The sequence below is a fragment of the Halichoerus grypus genome, chromosome 5, assembly GCF_964656455.1.
Source record: "Halichoerus grypus chromosome 5, mHalGry1.hap1.1, whole genome shotgun sequence".
In the NCBI taxonomy this organism is placed as follows: Eukaryota; Metazoa; Chordata; class Mammalia; order Carnivora; family Phocidae; genus Halichoerus; species Halichoerus grypus.
In genome coordinates this window covers 21,412,149-21,433,850 of record NC_135716.1, presented here as the reverse complement: position 1 = coordinate 21,433,850, position 21,702 = coordinate 21,412,149, and the positions used below count along the sequence as shown (strand labels likewise).

The following is a 21,702-nucleotide window of genomic DNA, read 5'->3' as shown; positions in this document are numbered from 1 at the left end:
CAAGTCAGAAAAGCAATTGCTGTCTCCCCCTCCTCCGTCTTGGTGCGCGTGACCACTGTTTCATGCGAGGCATACATGCATCTGTTTTGTAAACGAGAGATTTCCCATGCACATCCAGAGTATGAATATACAGCATGCATCATGACTAGCATCCAGCAAAGCCAAAGTGACTAAAATAAAAGCATCCTCTTAAGAGCAAGAGAAAAGAAGTTTAAAAACTACACAAGTTCTAACAGGAATTCAGAGCAGGTATCATAGAGAATGTAAGTCAGGCCTCTCAGGTTTGAAGATGCTCAGCAAAAAAGAAATCTAGAAAAAGCATCCACAGTGAAAAATCACTAAGAGTAAGTAGGGAAGAGGCCAAGTGAAGCCACATGATTATTTTATTTGTTTATTTTTTTAAAAAGATTTTATTTATTTATTTGCAAGAGAGAGCGAGCGAGAGGGCACAAGCAGGGGGAGCAGCAGAGGGAGAGGGAGAAACAGGCTTCCCACTGAGCAGGGAGCCCGATGTGGGACTTGATCTCAGGACCCTGGGATCATGACCTGAGCCGAAGGCAGACGCTTAACCGACTGAGCCACCCAGGCACCCCTAAACGTGATTATTTTAAAGAAAATGCAGGTAAATGACTGTCCAGTGCTTATGATAACCCAAAGCAGGTACTTCTCAACCTGCTAAAAACCGACATTTATAATTAGCAAATAGTCTGTTTTCAAATGTGTGAGCAAATTTCTTACTTGCTATGATTGATGAATGATAAAGAAGTACACAGAAAGTAAAAAAAAAATTTAGAACAGTAACAGCAAACAATCATATAATGCTCATAATCATGTAACGCTTTGGTTAGAGTACTTACACATTTTAACTCACGTAATCCTCACAATATCACCCTGTGAAGTAGGTAATTTTATAGTCTCAATTTACAGAGAGGGAAGCTAAGGTACATGGAGGTGCAGTAAGTGGCAGAGTCGATTTAAATCCAGCCATCTGGTTTCAAATTTGTCATGTACTGTTACCATAGCCTCCTTCTTAGCTCTCCTGCTATAGTACTGAGAACAATTCAACTCTTCTACAGGTTACACACTCAGCCTACAAACTTTCTTGTCTCTTCTCCATAAGCAATGCAAATGGAAATTTCATTTATTCCACAAATATTTCCAGTCGCGGCGCTGTGATGGTGGCTGGGAACGGAGTGATGGTGTCAAGTCTGGTTCCTACCTCTCAGAGGTCGAAAAGCAATAACTATTTGCAACAGCCAACAGTGAAAACAACCCAGGTTCTATCAACTGACGAATATATAAACCAACCATGGTATATCCATGCGACGGAACATTATTCAGCTCTAAGAAGTAATGAATACTTAGAATATGGATGAGCCTTGCAAAGAGTGTGCTGAGTGAAAGAAGCCACCCACAAAAGGCCACATTTTGTATGAATTGCCCAGAAGAAGCGAATCCACAGAGACAAAAAACAGATGTGCGGTTCTAAAAGCTAGGGAGTGACTGATGAGTGGATATGGGGTCTCCTTTTTGGGTGATGAAAATGTTTTTGAATAAGACAGAATTGATGACTGCCCAGCATCGTGAATGCAGTAAATGCCACTCAATTATTCATTTTAAGACGGTTAATTTCATGTTGTGAATGTTACCTCAATTAAAAGAACAAAGCAATTCAGCCTAGATCAGTAGTCCCCATGCTTTCACCACATGCACAATGTCATTCCCGTTTTGCCACATTCCCACACCATACAATCACTTCTTTCCTGTTGTTCTTTAAATTGCCCATGCTTGGTTCCCCCCACCCCCCCATTAGCCTCATCCTAGGCAAACCTGTCAGCGAAAACCTAGGTCTGGTTGCTGGCTATATTGTTTTCCAACAAACAGTAAATATAATTGCTGAAATATGCTTGCCATGAACCATGCAAAACTAAGGGGCACACACCATCCTTCCGGAACACTGGCCTGAGGGATTTGTGAGGGTCCTTTTATCTCTGAATCCTTTGGGTCTAGAAGTCACTGTTTTTGTGAACAGCCATATATTCAAATTTTTAGGAAAATCTAGTTTGGCCCCCTAACTCAAGATAAGAGAGCCTTAAGCATATAGCTTGTCCCCCCCACCCAAATGGAAACATCCAGAAAAAAAAGTAGGGGTGTTGGAAAATACGTTAAGAAAGCCTGTTGGGGTACAGGGCATCTCAAAACCAGCAGCAGGGGAGTGGACAGTATTTGCCAGAAGACGGAAATCGGGTTGTGATAACCTGCACACCATCACTGGTGCTTAATATTAATGGTGTCAACTGATGGGACGGTATCTCATGCAGCCCGTCGTCAAGCAGGCTGGCTGCCAGCGCTCTTTGGGGTTTTCCATGATTCTTTGAAAAGGAAACACACACCCTGGCAACGCCTATAGAACCCGATGGGGTTTTCTCATCACATGAATTTCTTACTATCTCAAAGCTGTTTCAAGTCATTTCAAAGGAACTCAAAAAGTAAATTCAGATAAAACTATGATTCTTGTGATAGTTCTGCTTTCCCGAAGATCATTAACACATCAAAGGAGGCAAAGGTCAGCTTAAAAACCAACATCTGTTTTCTTTTGAGAATTTGCAGCAACCCAGATAAATGTAAATAACTGTAAACCAACTAAATCTAATACCCTTTGCAGAATGCTGTTTAAAAATCTATCCTTAATACTACAGGGAGGCATTTAAACAGGCGGAGACTCCTTAGAGAGGAAATAAAATGAACCACCATCTATTCACTTAAAAAAAGAGAAGCCCTTCGTCCTTGACCATTAGGTGATGCGATCACTCCATGATCAGCAGGCAAAAGTAAACCAGACCACCGGCCTCTTAAATTTACGTATCACTTTCCATCCACACTGACTTCTAATTACTTCCTAGAGGTCACACGTTCCTCCCAGCGCGTACCAGCGGCTGGAATTGCTCGTCTTTGAAAAGAAATTCACCAGCCCCACGGAAACAACACAGAAGCCGAAACAGATGTGACCGTGGGACAGGGAAAAAACCAACTCTAGAGTGGGACTGATTGCCCAGGGGAAGACGTAAACTGCATGAGTACCTGAGGTCAAGGGATAAGGATTTAAATATATGCCATCGCTGTCTGGACCACACGTTCCTGCGAGGTGCTGTTCTCCCTGTGTTTGCCCTCCAAGGTCCACTTTGGAAGGCACAGCCCGGTCTTCCTGACAGGCCAGTGGCCGACTGGGTTAGGTCAGCGGGAGTCACCCGCCGGCAAACGGAGGCGGGACAGAGAGCGAGAGGTCGGAGTATTTCTCCCTGGCTCCCTCCTAGGTTTGGCAGCAGAGTTTCGGGCAGTTGCCACATCCCCCCATGATCATAGCTCCCATCGGGCAGGTCCTCTCCCCAGTTCCACCTCTCAGAGACTCTGAAACACTATTTCCTTCAGACCTGGGGGAAGGGGCAGGGGGAGCTGCTGCTTATTCTTGCCGCTCTCCAGGTACCTCAGCGTCTTTAACCCCACCCACCTAAGTCATCCGAAATCCCTTCGCTGGAATCACCTGACTTGAATTCTGTTTGCTGCCAGGACTCGGAGGGCCATCGGCAGGAACTGTGTAATCCCAGTACCCGGCACGGAGAGCAGAACAAAGAGATCCCTCGATAGATACTTGGGGAGCGAATGTGCTCCTCGGATGCCAGCTTCCCTTGCAGGAAGCAGCAGAAACATGCAAGCCAGAGTGTCCCATACCCCATAGTCCATAGCTGCCGTTCCCTTGGAACATTAAACCTATCTTCCCCCCGGCCCCCCGAACCCCCTTCTCCTGCTAACTTGCACAGGACACAATCGGCTGTGCGTTCACACTTTGATCCCCTCAGCATGCATCCCTTCAATCATTCATTCACCGAGTATTTATAGAGCCTGGGCTGCAGAGAAAGCCTTTTACCAAGGTGAGGCCCAGGGCATTTTGTCCTGGGGTTGTTCAGGCTGCACATGTCTGTTCAACTCCATTGGATGGAAATTGGAAGCATCCATGGAATTTCAAGAAGGAGACAGTGGGACTGCTAGCCTAGGTTAACACCCAGTGCCAGCTACATGGATGGCAGGCTATTAGAATCGGACTGGCGTCCAGGAGAGTGCATGCTGGTAAGTGTCAATGTTTAAATTGAAAAGAAAATGATTATGAATAAGAGGGGGAAAAGAAAGGGAAAGGTATAAGTAGCTCAGACTCCACGCTTTTTAGCAGCTACCATTAATAATGCATTTCCAATATATGACATTTTTATAGAACTGTCTTTGGTCCCCTTGATGGTTTAAAGTAAGGTTTCTGAGATCAATACTCATTCGAGTTGTAAAAATTGGTTTTCTATCATATCTATCTCTCCTCCTCTCTCTCTCTCTCCTCCTCACACGTTCTTCATGCAATCTTATTTTTGGCACAAATACCTGAACATCTGAAATAGCAAGGATCTCCCGTCTCAGTCTTAAAGTGAAACCGTTTGCTCTTGTGCGGGTGAAAGAAAATGAGCACTTAAAACCGAGACAGAGAGGCTGCCTTCAGAACCCAGAATAGTGTTCCCCAGCAAAGGCAACACACACCCACACAGGCATTCGGATCACTGGGGAAGGATGGGCCGTTTGCTCTGCACCGTGTGGTTTCAAGATGATGCTAAGCAGGTGCCCCCCCTTCTCTTCTGGGTACCACACACCTGCTGGTAGCTGTGCTGTTTAAAAACAAAAGGAGGGCAGGCAGGACGGAAGAGGTGAGGCACAGCCATGCAAATGAGAAGCCAATTAGCAGAGAAAACGAAGGGGAAAATGCCCTTTTCCGGGCGCCAGGTGGTGGCAAGGTGCTCACAGGAACTGGGTTGATTAGAACCGACTCTGCAGGAAGTTTTGAAAAAGGTTTTCAGGTTGGCCACGGCCCGGGGAAAAAGAAGCGCCGGCACCTTGGGGTTTGGGGCAACTGCCTGAAGAGCCCCCCGCCCGCTCCTCAGGTGGGGGCGCTTACCTCCGTGGTTGAAAGCACAGTGTCCTCATCGAGGCTGAGCACGGCGTCTGTGACGATGTTGTCATAGGGCAGGAAACGGCTGCTCATAACCTGGGAGTGGGTGGAAAGCAGGCAGGAGGGAAGGAATTAAGGAAAGGAGAGGTAAACTTAGAGACCTGTTTTCGGGAAAACTCCCCCATCCTCACCTTCAAAAAGAATGTTCTGCCACCATGTCACCCCTGAACATTGAAGACTTCCATTTCCCATCAGTGTAGTCACTTGTTCTACAGTTGTTGGGCGCCTAGTGTGTACAGACACCTTGCTAGTCAAAGGGAGCACACAAAGGTAAGGGAGACATATTCTCTTGTCTCGGAGGAGTTCACAGTCCGCACAGACATCAAGATGCAGACGATCTGTCCCAGCCTGCAACCAGCCGCTCGGAAGGGCAGATGAAGGCCTCGTAGAAGAAATGACACTGCAGGAGGACTTGATGGATAGGAATTCACCAGGTATAAACAGAAGTGAGGCAGAAACAGGGCTGAGCGGATGTGAAGGCACAGAGGAGAGAACCCGCACACTGAGGCCTGGAGAGACTAGACGGATGGAGCTGTGATTCCAAGTGGGGGGCACACACCACTGGAAGGCCATGTCGTTTTGGGAGGTACATAGGAAAACATGTAAAAATTCTCCTCTTTATGGATGTTAGCATAGATTAGAAAAAAAATATACACACATGTATCAGTAGCTACAGCAATAACAGGTAGTAGTAAAGTTATTTAAAAATCATCTCACTGAAATGAAAAGTAAGCCGATTTATAGACAAATATTAAATTAAAAATAGCCGACGTGGTCCATGGATTTAGGCAAACTGTGAAGGTAGTATATGAATAAAGTTTGGGCAGCCCCAGGATAAGGCATGGTGAGGTGTGTGCGGGCGGTCTGGGGTGAGGGCTTTGGGCATGAGAGGACCAGCTGGAAAATTAAGACTAGAGAGACTCCGGGGCGCCCGGGTGGCGCAGTCGGTTAAGCGTCCGACTCTTGGTTTCAGCTCAGGTCATGATCTCAGGGTCTTGAGATCGAGTCCCACTTCGGGCTCTGTGCTCAGTGTGGAATTTGCTTTAGATTCTCTCTCTCTCTCTCTCTCCCTCTGCCCCTCCCCCAGCTCATGCTCTCTCTCTCTCTCAAATAAATAAATAAATCTTAAAAAAAAAAAAAGACTAGAGAGACTTCTCTGTGACAGTCATACCTTAAGCCTCTGTGGTGAATGTACTGCAGAACAGCTAACCATGAGAATGATAAGAATAACTAACATTGTAATAGCATCGCATTTCTCCTTTGTAATAACCCCATTTTACGGCCAAGAAAGCTAAGGCATAGAAAGATTAGGTGTCCTGCTCAGGACGGACCTGCCAGCATTTCATCCCCCATGGTGAGATTCTGTAGAGCACCTCAGCCACTATGTGACACCTGTCTCAGGTTCGAGAAGGACCTCAAAAGTGAATTGGGGGCACATCAGGCAACCTCATCTTCACCACCTTCCTCTGCAAGTCATATCAACAGTTACGACACCCACAAATCTGAGGACCCCCACCACCGGGAAGCTCAAGCTTGTATTTACAACAAGAAGCCAGCTGATCTATGAGATTCGGTTTCCACGCCCATGAAGCTACTGGAGGGCTGCTGACATTAAAGGATGGGAAGTGCCCACTATTTTCCAACTCTGGGAGCTCAAGGGATGTATCTACAGCATAAATGGCTCCAGGGTCTGCTCCTACACATCCGTCAACTGGGTCAAGTTTTCTTTATCTTTCTCAGGCTTTCAAAATAAAATAAAATATAAAGCAATCAGCAACCCCATATACACGGTGCTCAGAAATCTCAGCCTAAAGCAATTCTCCTGATACAGTTTACATGTCCACCGACTAACACAGAAACCATTAGCTGCCAGCTTAGTGATGCCCTGACCTTTCCCTTGTTAAGTCTATAGGGGAGAGCTGCACAGACAAGGCCTATAAATTCAAAACAGAATGTTGCAGCCAAAACAGTGAAGACATCAACCCTAAACTCAAGGCTAGATATGGAAATGTACAATGGGGAATGAGCAGGACCTATGACTTCCTTCCCATTACGTTCCCAACCACTGGTTTTATAAAAGGATCCATTTCCTTTTTCTGAACCTGCTTCATCAACAGAGGTTATGAGCCCATCGTCCAGCAACTTCAAATTCTAGTGTAGAAACTAGATGCTCTCTTCCAAATACCTTGCCTCGGCCACATTCCAAAAGTTGAATGGTTTAACATGAAAGGAACTGGAGTACTTAGAAAGTCAATCCTAAGTGAAATGGGTTTTGCTTACTAGTTCACGTAAGAAATATTTAGCTACCATATACCAGCCCAACCCCTTCTGGAATTAGCAAACATGGGTAGGAAATGACCAAGACTCAAGTTTATTGTCTAATGGGGAAGATAAGGAATATCCCTAAGTAATTATACAAAGCACAGTAAGAGTTAACATTTACCAAGCATGCACCGTGTGCATCCGCACTTCCGAGTGCATTTACACGTCTAGTATTGTACCATTTGATCTTTTAGCAACCTTGTTTTAGGTATTATGATTGCTTCCATTTACTGAAGGAGAAATTGAGGCACAGAGACTTAAATAACTCGCTTTACAGCCCATAAAACAAACTGTAATGTTCCAATGCCACCCAGAAGAGCAGCTGACATTTAGTGGACCCTGGGTGCATCATAGGCCCAGGGCTAAGGCCCTGTAATGCACTATCTCATTGAATCCTCAAAATGGGCCTGAGTCTTGGCCGAGGTTCCAGAATACAGAGCCTGAAGTGATACTTAATTAAGTACAAATGCTTTACTAGGTGGTGCAATCTCAGGGCAGTGAGAGTGAGGGAAAAGAAATGGCCCACTGGAATCAGAAGCCAAGGTAGAGGCTAGGACTCAACAAACGGCCAGAAGCCCAGACACTGATATGGCTGGGAGAATGCACAACACTTGATCCTAGTCAAAAGGCCGAGAAGCAATTGATATGGCTGGGAGAATGTGAAATATCTTATAAGCTACAGCTGATCGAGCCACCATCTTGTTCATAAAGAAACTGGGACTACTCACAGAGTGAGAATAAGAAATCAATCAGTGAATCTATGTGTAAAAATGCAATACTAACTATAGAAGTCAGAATGGCACCCAGTCTGACTGGATCCTGTTTGATATCCTGACATATTCAAAGGAAGACTTATCTACCAGAAGGAGAGCTAGTCACCCATGGAAGCACAAAAAACAATGAATTCCCAAGTCCAAAGTTGACAGCAGCCATCTGAGCACTGTTTGGGACCTTGGGCATTGGCACTGGGGAGACAGACATATGGGATCGTATGCCATTCCTTTTGTGAAACCACATCTATGGTGAGATGGATTTCATAAGGGTAAGTAAGACCCATGCCTAGAGGCAGGTGATTTTCTAATTCCCACCTTTACTCATTAAATGCTTATGAAGCAGCTCTTGGATAACCATGTTGCTTGACTCCAGCCCTGCGAATGCTGGGACTTTATCCCTCCTATCGCGCACTGCATTCCAACATACTACATGGTGCCCAGCACAGAGCAGGCGGTCATACACTGGAAATGAATAGATAATGCATTGATCATCTTGCCCACGTGACAGTTGTAATTCTCACTGCATCATGTCGAACTACATGAAACTGCTACTTTTAGCAAGCCAAATGATTTTCAAATGGTTTGACCTAATTGATATTTTTTATCCTGGCTCAAAGATGTTTTACTTAGTGTGAGACAATCTCTCAAGACCTGCCTTCTTGGGGACTAACAAAGGATGTCTCTTAGATGACATGCTTCACCAATCTGTTCCATTTAGTAGCAACTAATTTCTTCACAATGGATATGATCTACAAGAAAGCAACAAGCAGAAGCTAGAGAAAAAAGAACTCACCCCTGGCTGCCAAGAGCAGAAGAAATTCCAAAGAGGAGGTAGCATGGGAACAGGGGCTTAAAGAATGCATGGACATTTTGATAACAGAGATAAAGCATTGAGACTTAGAGCAAAAGGGAAAGGCAAGAATTAGAGGCAGGAGGGGATACAGTGCAATTTAGAGAACTGTGAATGATCAAATTTGGTGAGAGGACAGGGTCTGGGTGGGGGAAGCAATGAGAGAGAAGAAGACTGGCAAGGCTGGCCAAGGCCAGATTACACACGGCCTCAAATGTTGATTTCGAGCATTAGCAAATAGAGTCCCTTAAGGCTGAGAGATGATTAGAAGATCATTCAGTTCCAGGCAAAATGAATTGGAGAATGGAAGCAAGGGGATAGCTAGGCAGCACGTGTGAGTCTCTGATGGAGACACCCATATGGAATTAAAGTGCAGATGTCCTTTTGAAGATAAATGTGAGGACGAGCCACTATTCTGAAAGACACAACCGATCCAGATGAACCAGCTAAGCAAACCTCATGCTTGGCCGCCATCAGCAGCTTTGTCTTGATCCTCATCGTTTATACAAGGATCACTATTGCCAGACCCTGAATTCATTGTATCCTAGTAGCAACCCTAGGAATATGTTATTACTTCCATTTTGTAGATGAGGAGGAAACCGACGGTCAGAGAAGGAAAGGATATGAGGGGCCACAAAGCTCCTAAAGAGGTGGTGTTAGGACCCACGAATCCCCAATTCAAGAACCTAGAGTTGTCAAAGCTGAGGGTTTTCAGTGACAGGGAAAATTTTAGAAAAAAGAGTCCAGAGCCAGAAGCTCCCCGGGGAGGGGGGGCAGGAAGAAGCTGTCTAGGGCCAACGCCCACAGCGCCCCACGGAGAAACAAACAGTCCACGGCGGTTCCACGCTCAGGGCCCCTTTCCGTCCTACCTTGCTTTCTCCTTCGATGACAATGACAGGCACAGCTGTGGCAGGCCAGCGGTGTTTGGCTGGTAGGGGCTTGTCACAATTCCATAGAACTATGATCTGAAAGGGACAGGGGGCCATGAACGGCTTGGTAAGGCTGGCTTTAGTGAGGCCTCCACCCAGCTTCTTCTTAGAGACAGAAGAGGCCTAAGCAAGGCAGAGAGGCAGACATCAAACTTGAATTTTAAAGAGAGCCCCCCTCCCACACAATCTCCAGAACCCAATCCCCTCAGCAACTAGAGAGAGAGAGGACAAAAAGAGAACCCTGAAAAAAACTACATCAAGGGGGCAGGAGAAAACTGGGGAGAAAAGAAGTAAATTTCAGGGTTGCTGAATCTTGATACAGTGGTTTCTTAAATTCTGATATTGTTTGATGAGGGAGATACCAACACTGACCAAAATTAAATAAAAACGGGTAGCGAGCTCCAGAACATCGGCTGGGAAGCGGTGCCACTCCAGGCAGCGTGGGAGAGAGAAGAGAATCCGAGATGGAACTAGCAGGGTGAGCTCATGATTTGGATTCTCGAGAATGCTTGCTGATTTTATGTGACTTTATTATTCCCAATAAGTGTGTTCAGTTCAGAAAGGCATACCTCAACATGATTTAATTCTTTCCAGGTTTGTAAGCCTTCTTGTACAACCTAATTTACAAATCTGAAATGCCACTGTGGAAAGAGTATGGGAGTGACACTGATTTGGAAAATTCTGTTATCATAGATAGAATCTTCTGCTCCCAATTTTATAATGAAGCCACGGGTGCTATGAAAGAAAAGTGGACACCTCCTGACACCAACAAGTCTGCTTCTTCCGTTGAAAACTTCCGTCTTCCGGGTCCTCCCATGGCATGTCTGAGGTTATCTTAACACTTTGACGTTTAAAAACAAAATAACGTCCTTACACGTTCTTTCAAGAATGTGTTGGTATATATGTTTTAACTTTACCCCAGTGAAACATCTCTTTGTAACCCGTCCCTTACCTGTGCTAAATTTCACTTCCGAGAATGTTTAGCTAATCGGATGAAAGGGAGGAGTAACAAGCAGGACAAGTGAAAGGGGAGTAACAGGGCATGCGGCTGGATGAGCCCCAGGGGGCAGAGCACGGAGCAGGTAAGAGCAGGGTCTGCAGGAGGCAGGGGTGGCGGTTGGCCCCCCACTCACCTGGGCACAGTACTGCGATCTGGCTGCAGCCACGAGAAGCTTCAACACTGGCTGGGACTGCGAGACCAGGGGGGTCACTGCGTGGATGACTGCAGTGAATTTGGGGGGGGGCTTTAAACCTGAAATAGAAACGCCAGAGAAGCCCAATGAAACACCGGGAAACAACACTTAGAAAATCATTCCTCCTCGCTCCATTGCCTCGCCCTGAAGCTGATGTTCCCTCCTCGCGTATTTTTCCTTCCCCTCTTCTGTCCTGACAGAACAAAAACAAGGTGAAAAGCTGCTGGTTAACTGCTGCCTGAGACCTTGATAACTTACAGCTCCACGTCCACCTGTATGCTCTTCCTCGGATAACCTCTTCCTCCCCTGGGGATGTGTCTCTGACCTCCCTGCGGCTTTTTAGGGACCCGAAGTCTGAACACACAGCCCACCACTCACCACCCTCTACTCCCAGAAGAGTCTACTCCAGCCACTGACATTGTAAGGTGGATTTAAGGAAATGTGCTCTCTCCCTGGGTATTTGAATAGCTCTTATTCTTCATAATAGAGTTAAGGGTTTTTTTTTTTTTTTAATTTGTCTTTTTGGCCTGATTAATACTATTTCCAATAATGACCAGCAAGTGGTAAAGGTTCAAAGAACAGCATCCAGAGCCTCACTGTCTAGGTGTGAGTCCCTGTGCTACTGCCCACTGGTGGTGGGATCTTCCCCTCGGTGTCTCCAAAGCTGTGAAATGGGGCTGAGAGTCAGAGCATCAAACCTATGGGGCTGTTAGGAGAACAGAATGAAAGGAGTGAATGCAGACACAGCAGTGAGAACAGGGCCCAGCAAACAGTAAGTGCTCAATATTGTTCACAGCTATCCCCCAGCCCCATCATCATCATTTTGGAGCAGAAGCCTCTACACTCTCGAGAAGCTCTTTTTGTGCGGCTCTGACATAAGCTGAGGGAAGAAGTACATGACCCAGACCTCCGCCGCCGCGTGCTCTGAAGCCCTGGGTGGAAAGGTTTAGATAAATATGTAAAACGAGCAGGAGCCACAGAAGAGAAAGCAGTGAGATGGCTTCTCCCCCCAAATGAGGTTTTCCGGAAGAACTCACTAAGAAACTGGAGACACATTTAAAAGCTTTCTAAAACTTCAGTAGCTCAGACCCAGGAATTTTGTGTTTTGGTAGCTTCAATGCAAACAAGAGTGTGCAGTGACATTCGAGTTAAGCTTTGATGTTGATAGAATAAAGGTAGGAATCAGACAACGTCTACTAAAGGATTCTGTGAGTGTTTTGTAGAGCAAATTAGATCATCCGATTGGTACTTTAATTGCATGTTAGAAAGAAGCTGACTTCTCCACTTTCTCAAAACTTTGCCGAAGAAGAAGAAATAGGGTGGAGGGGTTTCCTTTCTCCTGGTGAGGACAAGCACCGCGTCTACATTTTCCTGTACTAGTTTAGGAAGCATCACGTACACACTTCTAATGTGCTCCCTCCACATGGAGATCTCACTGCTCTCTGCAGGAAATATGTAGACATTTTTTACTGACTCTGGCCTTTTTCTGAAAATTACCAAATTCTAAATACATTACCCTGCGTGGGCCATTCACTGATTTTAATACAGTCCCCATAATATGTTTGATTTGGCTGAAAGGGTTCTTTGTCACTGGTTGGTATTTCGGGCCACCACTTCTTTTAAGTTTCTTTTTATCAGTTTCAAATTAAACACGCACAACTCAAAAAAAAAAAAAAAAAGAGGTGAGATTGTTATGGAGAATATCGGGACAGGGTGGAAAATCTAGAGTCTTTTTCCCACATTGACTTGAAAGATGCTTTACTATCCCAGAGTTTCTCCAACTCGGAACTGTGAATGAGGGAAAAGGTCTAAAATGTTACTAACGCTAGCGCAAGTGGGGCTCCATGTACAGAGGGTCTACGGCAGTAACAATAGCCTTTTGGAGAGCTTTCTCCCTCTGTCCATTTTCTTTCCCCATTATGATTAGATGAAAAGCTGCTTGAGAGCAGAGATTGTATCTCATCTGACTTTTTGTTTCTAAACACCTAGCATTGCATTAACAGAGTACATAAGACGAGCACAATAAATGTTAAATGCGTGAACAGAGTTGTCTTGTCATCCATTCTTAAATCTTTCTCCTTCCCCTTTATTAATTCAAATTTTCTTTGGTAGGAGAGAGAGAAGTTGAGATTGTAGGAAAAAAGAAAAAAGAAAAAAGAAATTAGGGAGAGCTCTCCTGGTTCGATCTTATATACGAGAAGACGTAAAATTATAGCAAACCCATCGTCATGTTCGAAATGATCTGTAGTTTGCGGAGCCTGTTTCTCAAAAAGGAATGAGTCTACTCTATGTGAAGTCCAGCTGCTTAGACAAGAAAGGAGTTTTTTTCATTTTGCAATGCTCTGCTGGATTTATAATTCTTGATCCTGATACACCGTTTAAGGATAGGGTTCTAGAAAGCCATCTCCAATGTAGGCTGGTGGGAAGACCCTGCTACAGGATGGAGAAATCAAGGGACTCGGAGTCTGGACAACATCTGGAGGGTAAACAAGGGGCAGCACCCTGGAAGGAACTCACTTACCTAAATTAGCATAGTAGTAAGGAAAGTCTCCCAGATAAGATGAATACTGTGGTAGTACGAACAATCCTCCAGGATGTTTGTTCCATATTAAACTGTTACGTGATATGTGCTTGAATATTCTGTCCTGAATAATCTAGAAGATAAAAACACAGTATGTGGTGAGAATGAGACCTTGATGGTATTTGATAAGGAGCATGTTCAATCCAAATGTGAGGAATGATGTCCCTCAAAGTAGTGACTCTATCCCCAAATTTTCCACTGATAAAAGCGTCCGGGACACAGACAGAGTGACCGAGCAGTGGAAGAGAGTGGGAGAGAGAAAGAGATGAATGATGGCTAATGAAATTTCCTAATTAAACTTCAGTTTTACCATAAATTCTACCTTGTCTTTCTATAATAATAAGTACATTCTCATTTCAAAGCAGAGTGCATGAAACAGCTTCCTTGATGGCTGAGCCAGGAAGATCTGTTCTCGGTCCACAGAGATGTGCATGCGGAGACCGGGTTGGGAGGGTACAGGAGGCATGGAACATTCTAGAAACTGTTGAAGTTCCAATTTGTTCCTTTAATTGGGGAGGCAGATTTATCTGTCATATTTTGTTTTCCTTTCAAAGTCAATTGTAGGACTCTGGGGTACTGGTTAGCTGAAGTTTTTCTACATTTCATCTCAAAAAGCAGTGAGTTAACAATTGTTCAAAACATCCCACATAATAGGACAAGCACCATGGCATATGAAGACTAATAGCCATGCTAGTTCATTAGTTTCTTTGGACTTTGGGACCTCGCAGATCATTAAATTCTACATTTAGAGTCAAACATTCTCCCATCCTGAATCATTTGTCAGATGAATGTGATTAGTCCACTTTACAGATTTCTCTCTGTGACTTTCAAACTCTTGTAATTATACCATCCACTCATTAAGACATGATTTGGCAAATAATTAACTTGATACAGGATTTCATGTTTGCAGCAATTTTTTTCTGTACTTAAAAAAAAAAAAAAAGAAAAAGTCTGCCATGTCTCTCAAGAGATTTAAGACCTAAATCATTATTTTCAAGGCCCTCATTTAATGCAATGTGACTTTAAGTAAAGACCATTTTCAATGGAGCTTTATCATTTAAGGTTATTAACACAATCGTCTCATCCCACATAGTGATAGATAAGTAATAAAGTGAGCTACATTTATTTTGCAAACCTTATCATGTTTACATTTCTTAATGAGAGAGAAGAAAGGAAGCAAGGAGGTAATTTGGAAGAACTCAAATATTTTAGTTCAATGATTTCTGCATTTTTCTCTTTCCTCCAGATCAAAACTGCTGATTTTACATGGCTAGGTAGAAGTTTCTAATTTGGTTAGAACCTAGCTAAATTATTAACATTTACTTTCTTTGGGACAACAGAGATGTGTTAAAAAGCTGTTGTCTAGGCATTAATTATGAGAAACTTCTTACGGTTGTGAAGGGTTTTCATATGGCGAGCAATTTCACTTCATATACCATTTATCCTAGTTTTATATTATTTATATCTTCCAAATCTACTGTCTATTTTCCCTTACAGCTTTTTGTTTAGATCCACTTTTTTTGCTTTCCAGATTTATGTACTTTCTAGCATGTGGTTACTTAAATGAACTCGGATATCAAGACGCAGAATAAATTGAAAGTAGACAGCATCATAAGTCCCACACATTTACAAATGACACGTATCCAAGGGATGCCACAAAATGGGTCACCATCTTTCGGCAGTATGCTTCTCATTGTCATACTCTTTCTGGTTCAGTATCACAACAGTTATTGTTTTGAATTCAAGGATACAACAAGTTATAGTATTCTTCCGAGATAGCAATGAGCATGTCATACTCTCTTCAAATGAATCTTGATAGGAAGATATCAACAAAGGTACAAAAGCAACAGCAAATATTTAATTTAACCTGGGCCAAGCAATTTGCCACTTTTATGTCTCACTTTTCTCATTTGTAATAGAACAATAAAATATCACATAAATTATAATAACCTCTCAGAATTTGTTAGGAATAGCTACCTAAGTTTTTACACTTAAGACTTGACTTTTTTGCCTTAAAAAAAAAAAATCTCATTCCTGCATTCATTTTCTAGGCATAGATTTTTCCATTTTTACACTGTTATAATATCACAGATATTATATATTATAGATAACTTTCCATATTATTAATAGTATTCATGGGTTACTTATCCTAAATGACCAACGATAGTGTAAATTTTTTCATGCAAAGCAATGAATATATTTATGAATTAAAATTTTCCCCACCTAGAATTGATTCTTTAGAAGTTTGTCAATGGGCATAAATATTTTTAAGGCTGTTCATACGTACTGACAAACATTTTCTAAAGGGTTTGTAACCACTTGCCTTCTCAAAAGTCTGAAAGAGTATGGATCTCATTTCACCAAACAGAAAAGTCGTTCTGTCCCTCTCCTAATGTCCAATTTTCCCTATCGCTACACTGGACAGCTCCCAGGATCCTTTCAGAGTACTAGAGCTCACTCTTTATTGTGGAAGAAGACATCACACTTAGAAGTTGCTATAAAGAAAATCAACAACATGCACACAGACACACATACACACACAATACAAAAGCTTTTCATTACAGATGTAACTGACACCCCTGATAAGGATAATATTTCTCATTAATATGAATTCAAAGGGAAGAATGACAGGCTCCTTATTTTTCTTTTTTCTGTGCCACCTGTTTTATGAATAATGGACTATTGGTTACAGGTTACTATCATTCTGTGTGGCCCTGATTTGGTCTTCTGACCAATGCAAGGCTGCCTCACACACGCAGTGCCACCGTATGCTACCCCACTTGGAGCCAAAGCATTCTACTTCCATTATCTCACTGGTTTTTAATATTCCACTACACAACAGCATCAGCAATACCATGGTTTGAATGTGCACTGTTAGGTAAGAGAGAAAGAGAAAAAATTGGAGCATACTTCATAAAACTCCATTAAAAATGTGCTGTCCAAACTACCATTAGTTCTTCTCACACATTATTACAGTCTTGTGTACTTTTCTTTCACTCACCTTGATTCTGACTGAGCTCCCATTGTTCAATCATTAGTGCCAGGTTATTGCTGTGTAATATTCTGACAAACAATGGGATCTACGAAGGAACATTGTCTCTGCAATATTTTATCACTCTTCCCATCATTACTTCTCAATTTGCATACACACACAAAAACTGAGCTCCAAAGAGCCTATCTCTGACTCAACAGCTCCTTAATTCCAAGGTGCAGAATTAGGAAGCTTCTATCAGTCCAAGTCCCAAGTATGACAGAGTGCAGGGCACGGTAATGTATTAACAACTCGATACTGGCACTGGAAAGAAGGGGTCCTGCTTCCAGTTGTGTCTAAGCATCACCTGCAACACTAAGGCTCATACTCTCCAAACATGGAGTCATCCCCTTCCCATGGCCTAGAGTATAGCAAGCAGGAAGAAAGGCCCAGGGTTTGAGAGTCCGAGTGTAGAACATCCTGAAAGCAAAGGATCCTCAAATCTATGTTGTCTAAGGGTAACTTTGAATTATCTTCATAACTTAGGAGCTCCAACACAGACTGACTTATATCATCTAAGTTCTAAGCCAAGTAGGCATTTTTGATATGTGATACTTAAGTCGTCCTCATAAACATGTTGGCTTTATTTGTGTATGCGGATGGCATTTTCTGCTATGTTCTCTGCTTTTCTATTTACATTGAATTCTGGGGTAATCTGAGTTCTGAATTAAAAAGGGAAACTGGATGGTATCTTTCATGCAATTCGGTTGAGGGGTCAAACTGTTACAATCCAGTCTTGGAACGATATAAGGAGAATTTGACAGTTGCTATAAATTTCAATGAAGTACATGGTTCATAGTGTTTTCAAAACAACTGTGTCGCTAAAGAACTGCATGGCTTAAATCCAAGCGGAAGGCCTTTCTAGCACAGAGATGACAACAGCTTGACTTGAGATTCTATTCTGATGAATATAACACATCCAACTGTTCTTACAGGATAATTGAGCACTGCTAACTGAATAGGCAAGAGATCAGCTCTATGCAATAAACCATACTCAAAAGAAATGTAATTAATGAGATACCATCTTTCATCTGGCAAATCTGCACAGTCGTGTGTGTGTATGTGTGTGTGTGTGTGTGTGTTTTAATTATGATCCTTAAGGCTAACAAGAGGGCCGCTAGAGAAGGTCTCCCCCCAGAGGGCTTATGAGAGTCCAGAATGATGCATCCTCTTAAAGAGTAATTTGGCAAGCAGATCATGAACCTAGACTCTGGCTTAGTAATAATCCCACTTTAAGGACCCCATCCCAGAGAAATAGAAATATAGCCTAAGATACATGAAGAAATGCATTGCTTGGATTAAAGACATCTATATCTAGATCTCTACAAAACAAACTAGAAACAACATTAATAGCCAACAGTAGATTAGTTAAATAAATGGAGGTCCACCAAAGGAGGGCAAAAGGTAGGAAAAATGAAAATATGTGGCCTTTGTGTTTTAGAGTGGACAACAGGGCAGAATCAAAAGGCCAGAAGCAGACCCAGAGGTGCATAAACGTGGCATGTGACAATATTGAGGCAAGACAACTTCGTATATTGGGACAAACTACCTAACAATCTGTCAAAGAAGAAAAAGAAATAGACTTTTCAATACAGATCATATGTATAAAAGTAAATTGGATTAAATAGCTAAATGTAAAAAGTTAACTGCGAAAGTACTAGAAAAATATAAGGGAGTGTGTGTATATAAATTATGTGTCAAAAGGTCCTTTCTGAACAGTAGCAAATGGAAAAGCCACAGAAGAAAAGATTGCCTCATTATAAACAAAAGAGAAAGGGATGCCACAAGTTGGGGGAAATATTTGCAACAAAAGAGTCAAAGGGTTAATATTTTTAATATAATAAGCTCTTAAAAATTTATGAGAAAAAGCGGGACAATGCTGTGGCCATTTCTATTTCTTTCTTTGTGAGTTGCCTAAGAAATATGAAAAAAATCATTCTTACTAGTATCCCAAGAAATATAAATTAAGAAAATAATGATTTATCATTTTGAAAGATATAATGTCCAATATTGGTGGAAGTGAAAAATACCAGAAATAATAAAAACAGGTCCTCTCATATAAGTTGGAGGGAATATAAATTAATTTCATTCTATTGCAGGAAAATTGACAATTTATTAGAAATCTTAGCATATGTCATATTCTTTGAACCAGGACTTTGAATTCAAGGAATTAATCCTAAGGAAGTAATCTTGAACCCGCACAACAATTTAGTGCTGAGGCTATCTGCTTCAACAATGTGTCTAATAATGAAAAAGCAGAAACAATGGCAATGTCTTCAAATTGAGGATAATGAAAGAAATTAAGTGATATCATGAATGGAATATTATATAGTCATTAAAATAATTGCAGAAAAATCCAACAGCATGAGAAAATGTTAACAATACATTATTAAAAGGAGAAAAAAACATAAACTAAGTTTAGAAAGACTCTTTATTGATTGATTGATTTATTTATTTATTTATTTATTTATTTATTTTTTTTAAGATTTTATTTATTTGACAGAGAGAGACACAGCGAGAGAGGGAGCACAAGCAGGGGGAGTGGGAGAGGGAGAAGCAGGCTTCCCGCCGAGCAGGGAGCCCGATGTGGGGCTCGATCCCAGGACCCCGGGATCATGACCCGAGCCGAAGGCAGACGCTTAACGACTGAGCCACCCAGGCGCCCCTGATTTATTTATTTTTAAGCAGGCTCCACACCCAACGTGGGGCTTGAACTTACAACCCTGAGCTTAAGAGTCGCAGGCTCTGCTGACGCAGACAGCTAGACACTCCTGAAAGACTCCTTAAAAATTACAACATGTGTATAAATTTGCCTAGAAAAAACGAATATATATGTTTGTGTGTGTATATATATATGTCAACAGTGATTTTGTATGGGTAGATTATTTTATTTTTATGCTTTAAGTATTGTCCATTATTTTCTAAAATGAACATGTACTCTTTTCATAAAAAGCACTCATTCCACAAAGAAAAAAAAATTGACATTCAACTTTCCTTATGAAGGGCCTAGGAAAGGTCTTGGATGGAAAATAGGATAGAAGAGTAAAATCTATTACATATTCAAACCTGCTGCTATGAACAGATGAACAAATGCAATCAATTTTAAGGAACAAGAGGTTTGCTTGCAAGAAGGAAGCCCCTGGAGGCCATTCTGACCTTGTCCCCTTCATGGGGTGAGCCTGGCTCCTAAAGAGCCCCTTTCACCTAGTTCCAGGATGAAACAAAAATGTGCACCATTCCTGAGAAGATACTCTGACCAGAGCAGGAGCCCAGGCTCGGCTTGGGGTAGGGAAATGCCCCACTGTGCCCAGGGCATGACCAGCACAGGCTCTGACACCCAGGATGGCAAGAGAACAGCAGTGTGGACAAAACAGGGTGATCTTCAGTTTTCTTGGTATTACTCAGACTCCTCAGTGTATGCTGCAAATTACATTAGCTTTCGGAGCAATAAACACTTTTCCAAAGCAAATACTCCAAAGTGAGGCCACAGATGCCCCCGTGGCATTATGTGAACACCTCAGAATCACCTCAATGGTGTGCCTCATCAGAGGACCTCTGCTCTCCTTCCTGCAGGTCTGTAATTCATGAGTGTGCCGTTTTCTAACTCTTTTCTTAGCTCTTTGTGCTATTGTGGTGTAGCCTCAGGCCATCACTATCTGTTCTACTTCCAAAGGTTTTAATCATCTCCATGCTTCCCTCTCCTTTTTCCCTACTGCCTTTAAAAAAAAAAAAAAAAAAAAAAAAAAAAAAAAAAAAAAAAAAAGCAACTTACAAGGGGCACCCATATGCCTAGGAGATTTTCTGCTTTCAGAAAGTTTAACACTTTCTGCACCAGATAAGCGTAATCCCGGTTTTCTTCTTAAAACATCCTTGCAACACTGATGCTGGTTGGGATGCACGTCTTGAGAACCAATGCCACTGGCGCCCAGTAAACTGGCACAGTTCACATTTCTAGAATGTTCTGTAGAAGATTTCCCCTACTTGGTCACTATCTGATTTCTAACTGGGCTCCAGAAACAGGTCTTCAAAGGATGCCACTGAGTGTGAAGGATGGGAGGACAGTCATTAAGCACACATTGCTGAAATGATGGAAGACAGAGCCGATTTCTGTGCCAAGGAGGGTCATTCCTCCTCCTGTCAGTTCTCCTCTGTGGAGTTATGGGAGGAATGGAGGGATCTGCTTGGGCATGGCAGAGCAGGTAAAAGAGGGTTAATCGACATATCCCAGTACAAAAAATTCAGTTTTGTCCCATTTGACCAATTACACCTCACCAGTAACAAAAGAGAAGGCCAACAGAAGTGTATAAAGGACCATTATTCAAGACCAAGAGCCAAGGGGTCTCACTTACCTCTAGTGTAGTTAATACAATCTTCTCAACTGAAGAAAAATAAGCCTCCCACAAGAATTGTGTCTGCTGTCTAAGTGCTAGGATTTTATCCTGATGAATAGACCTGATTGTAGAAGGGATCTGTAACACAAGGTGAACACATAATAACTATAACTCTCAAACAATGAGATGCCATTTGATCGAAATAACCGACCTGGGTTAGGCTTTTATACTTCTTAGCATTCAGGTGTTAGTGTACAGATCGGCTAAAAATCACCAACCCCTAAGTTGAAATGTCCTTAACAGGCATCAGGTACAAACAGTACTTACTGGGGATCAGCTTTAACGACCTTTACTGCATGGAAATTAAAGTCCCCTCTAAGATTTGGTAACAGCTTATCAGTTGCTTAGGGTCTCACAAATCCTCAGTCTTAACACATGGACAACCACATTCTACACAGAAGGGAGCTATCAGCTTCGGGGAAAGGCTGAAAGACATTAACCCCCAAACACTTCCAAGACATGCCCATGCCAGGGACTCCAAATGATCTACAAAGGGGCTTCTAAAGGAATGTCTCTGAGCCTCTCCATTTAATCTGTAGCCAGACAGTTACTTCTATGTGCACACACCTGCGACCTTACCCCAAGGAC

General features: G+C 42.5%; 1 protein-coding gene across 2 annotated transcripts in view; it reads right to left on the bottom strand.

The window, feature by feature from the left end:
- EXT1 (exostosin glycosyltransferase 1) overlaps positions 1 to 21,702 on the bottom strand; it is a 274,149-nt gene that overhangs the window by 6,686 nt on the left and 245,761 nt on the right. Inside the window, exons 4-8 of one of the 2 annotated variants that reach the window (XM_036120268.2) lie at positions 21,073 to 21,192; positions 13,633 to 13,765; positions 11,052 to 11,170; positions 9,859 to 9,954; positions 4,991 to 5,080 (exon numbers count right to left, since the gene is read on the bottom strand). In XM_036120268.2, the coding sequence (XP_035976161.1) occupies positions 4,991 to 5,080; positions 9,859 to 9,954; positions 11,052 to 11,170; positions 13,633 to 13,765; positions 21,073 to 21,192 (558 nt within the window). The remainder of the gene's footprint in view (positions 1 to 4,990; positions 5,081 to 9,858; positions 9,955 to 11,051; positions 11,171 to 13,632; positions 13,766 to 21,072; positions 21,193 to 21,702) is intronic. The other variant, XM_036120269.2, reaches the window with a different exon arrangement.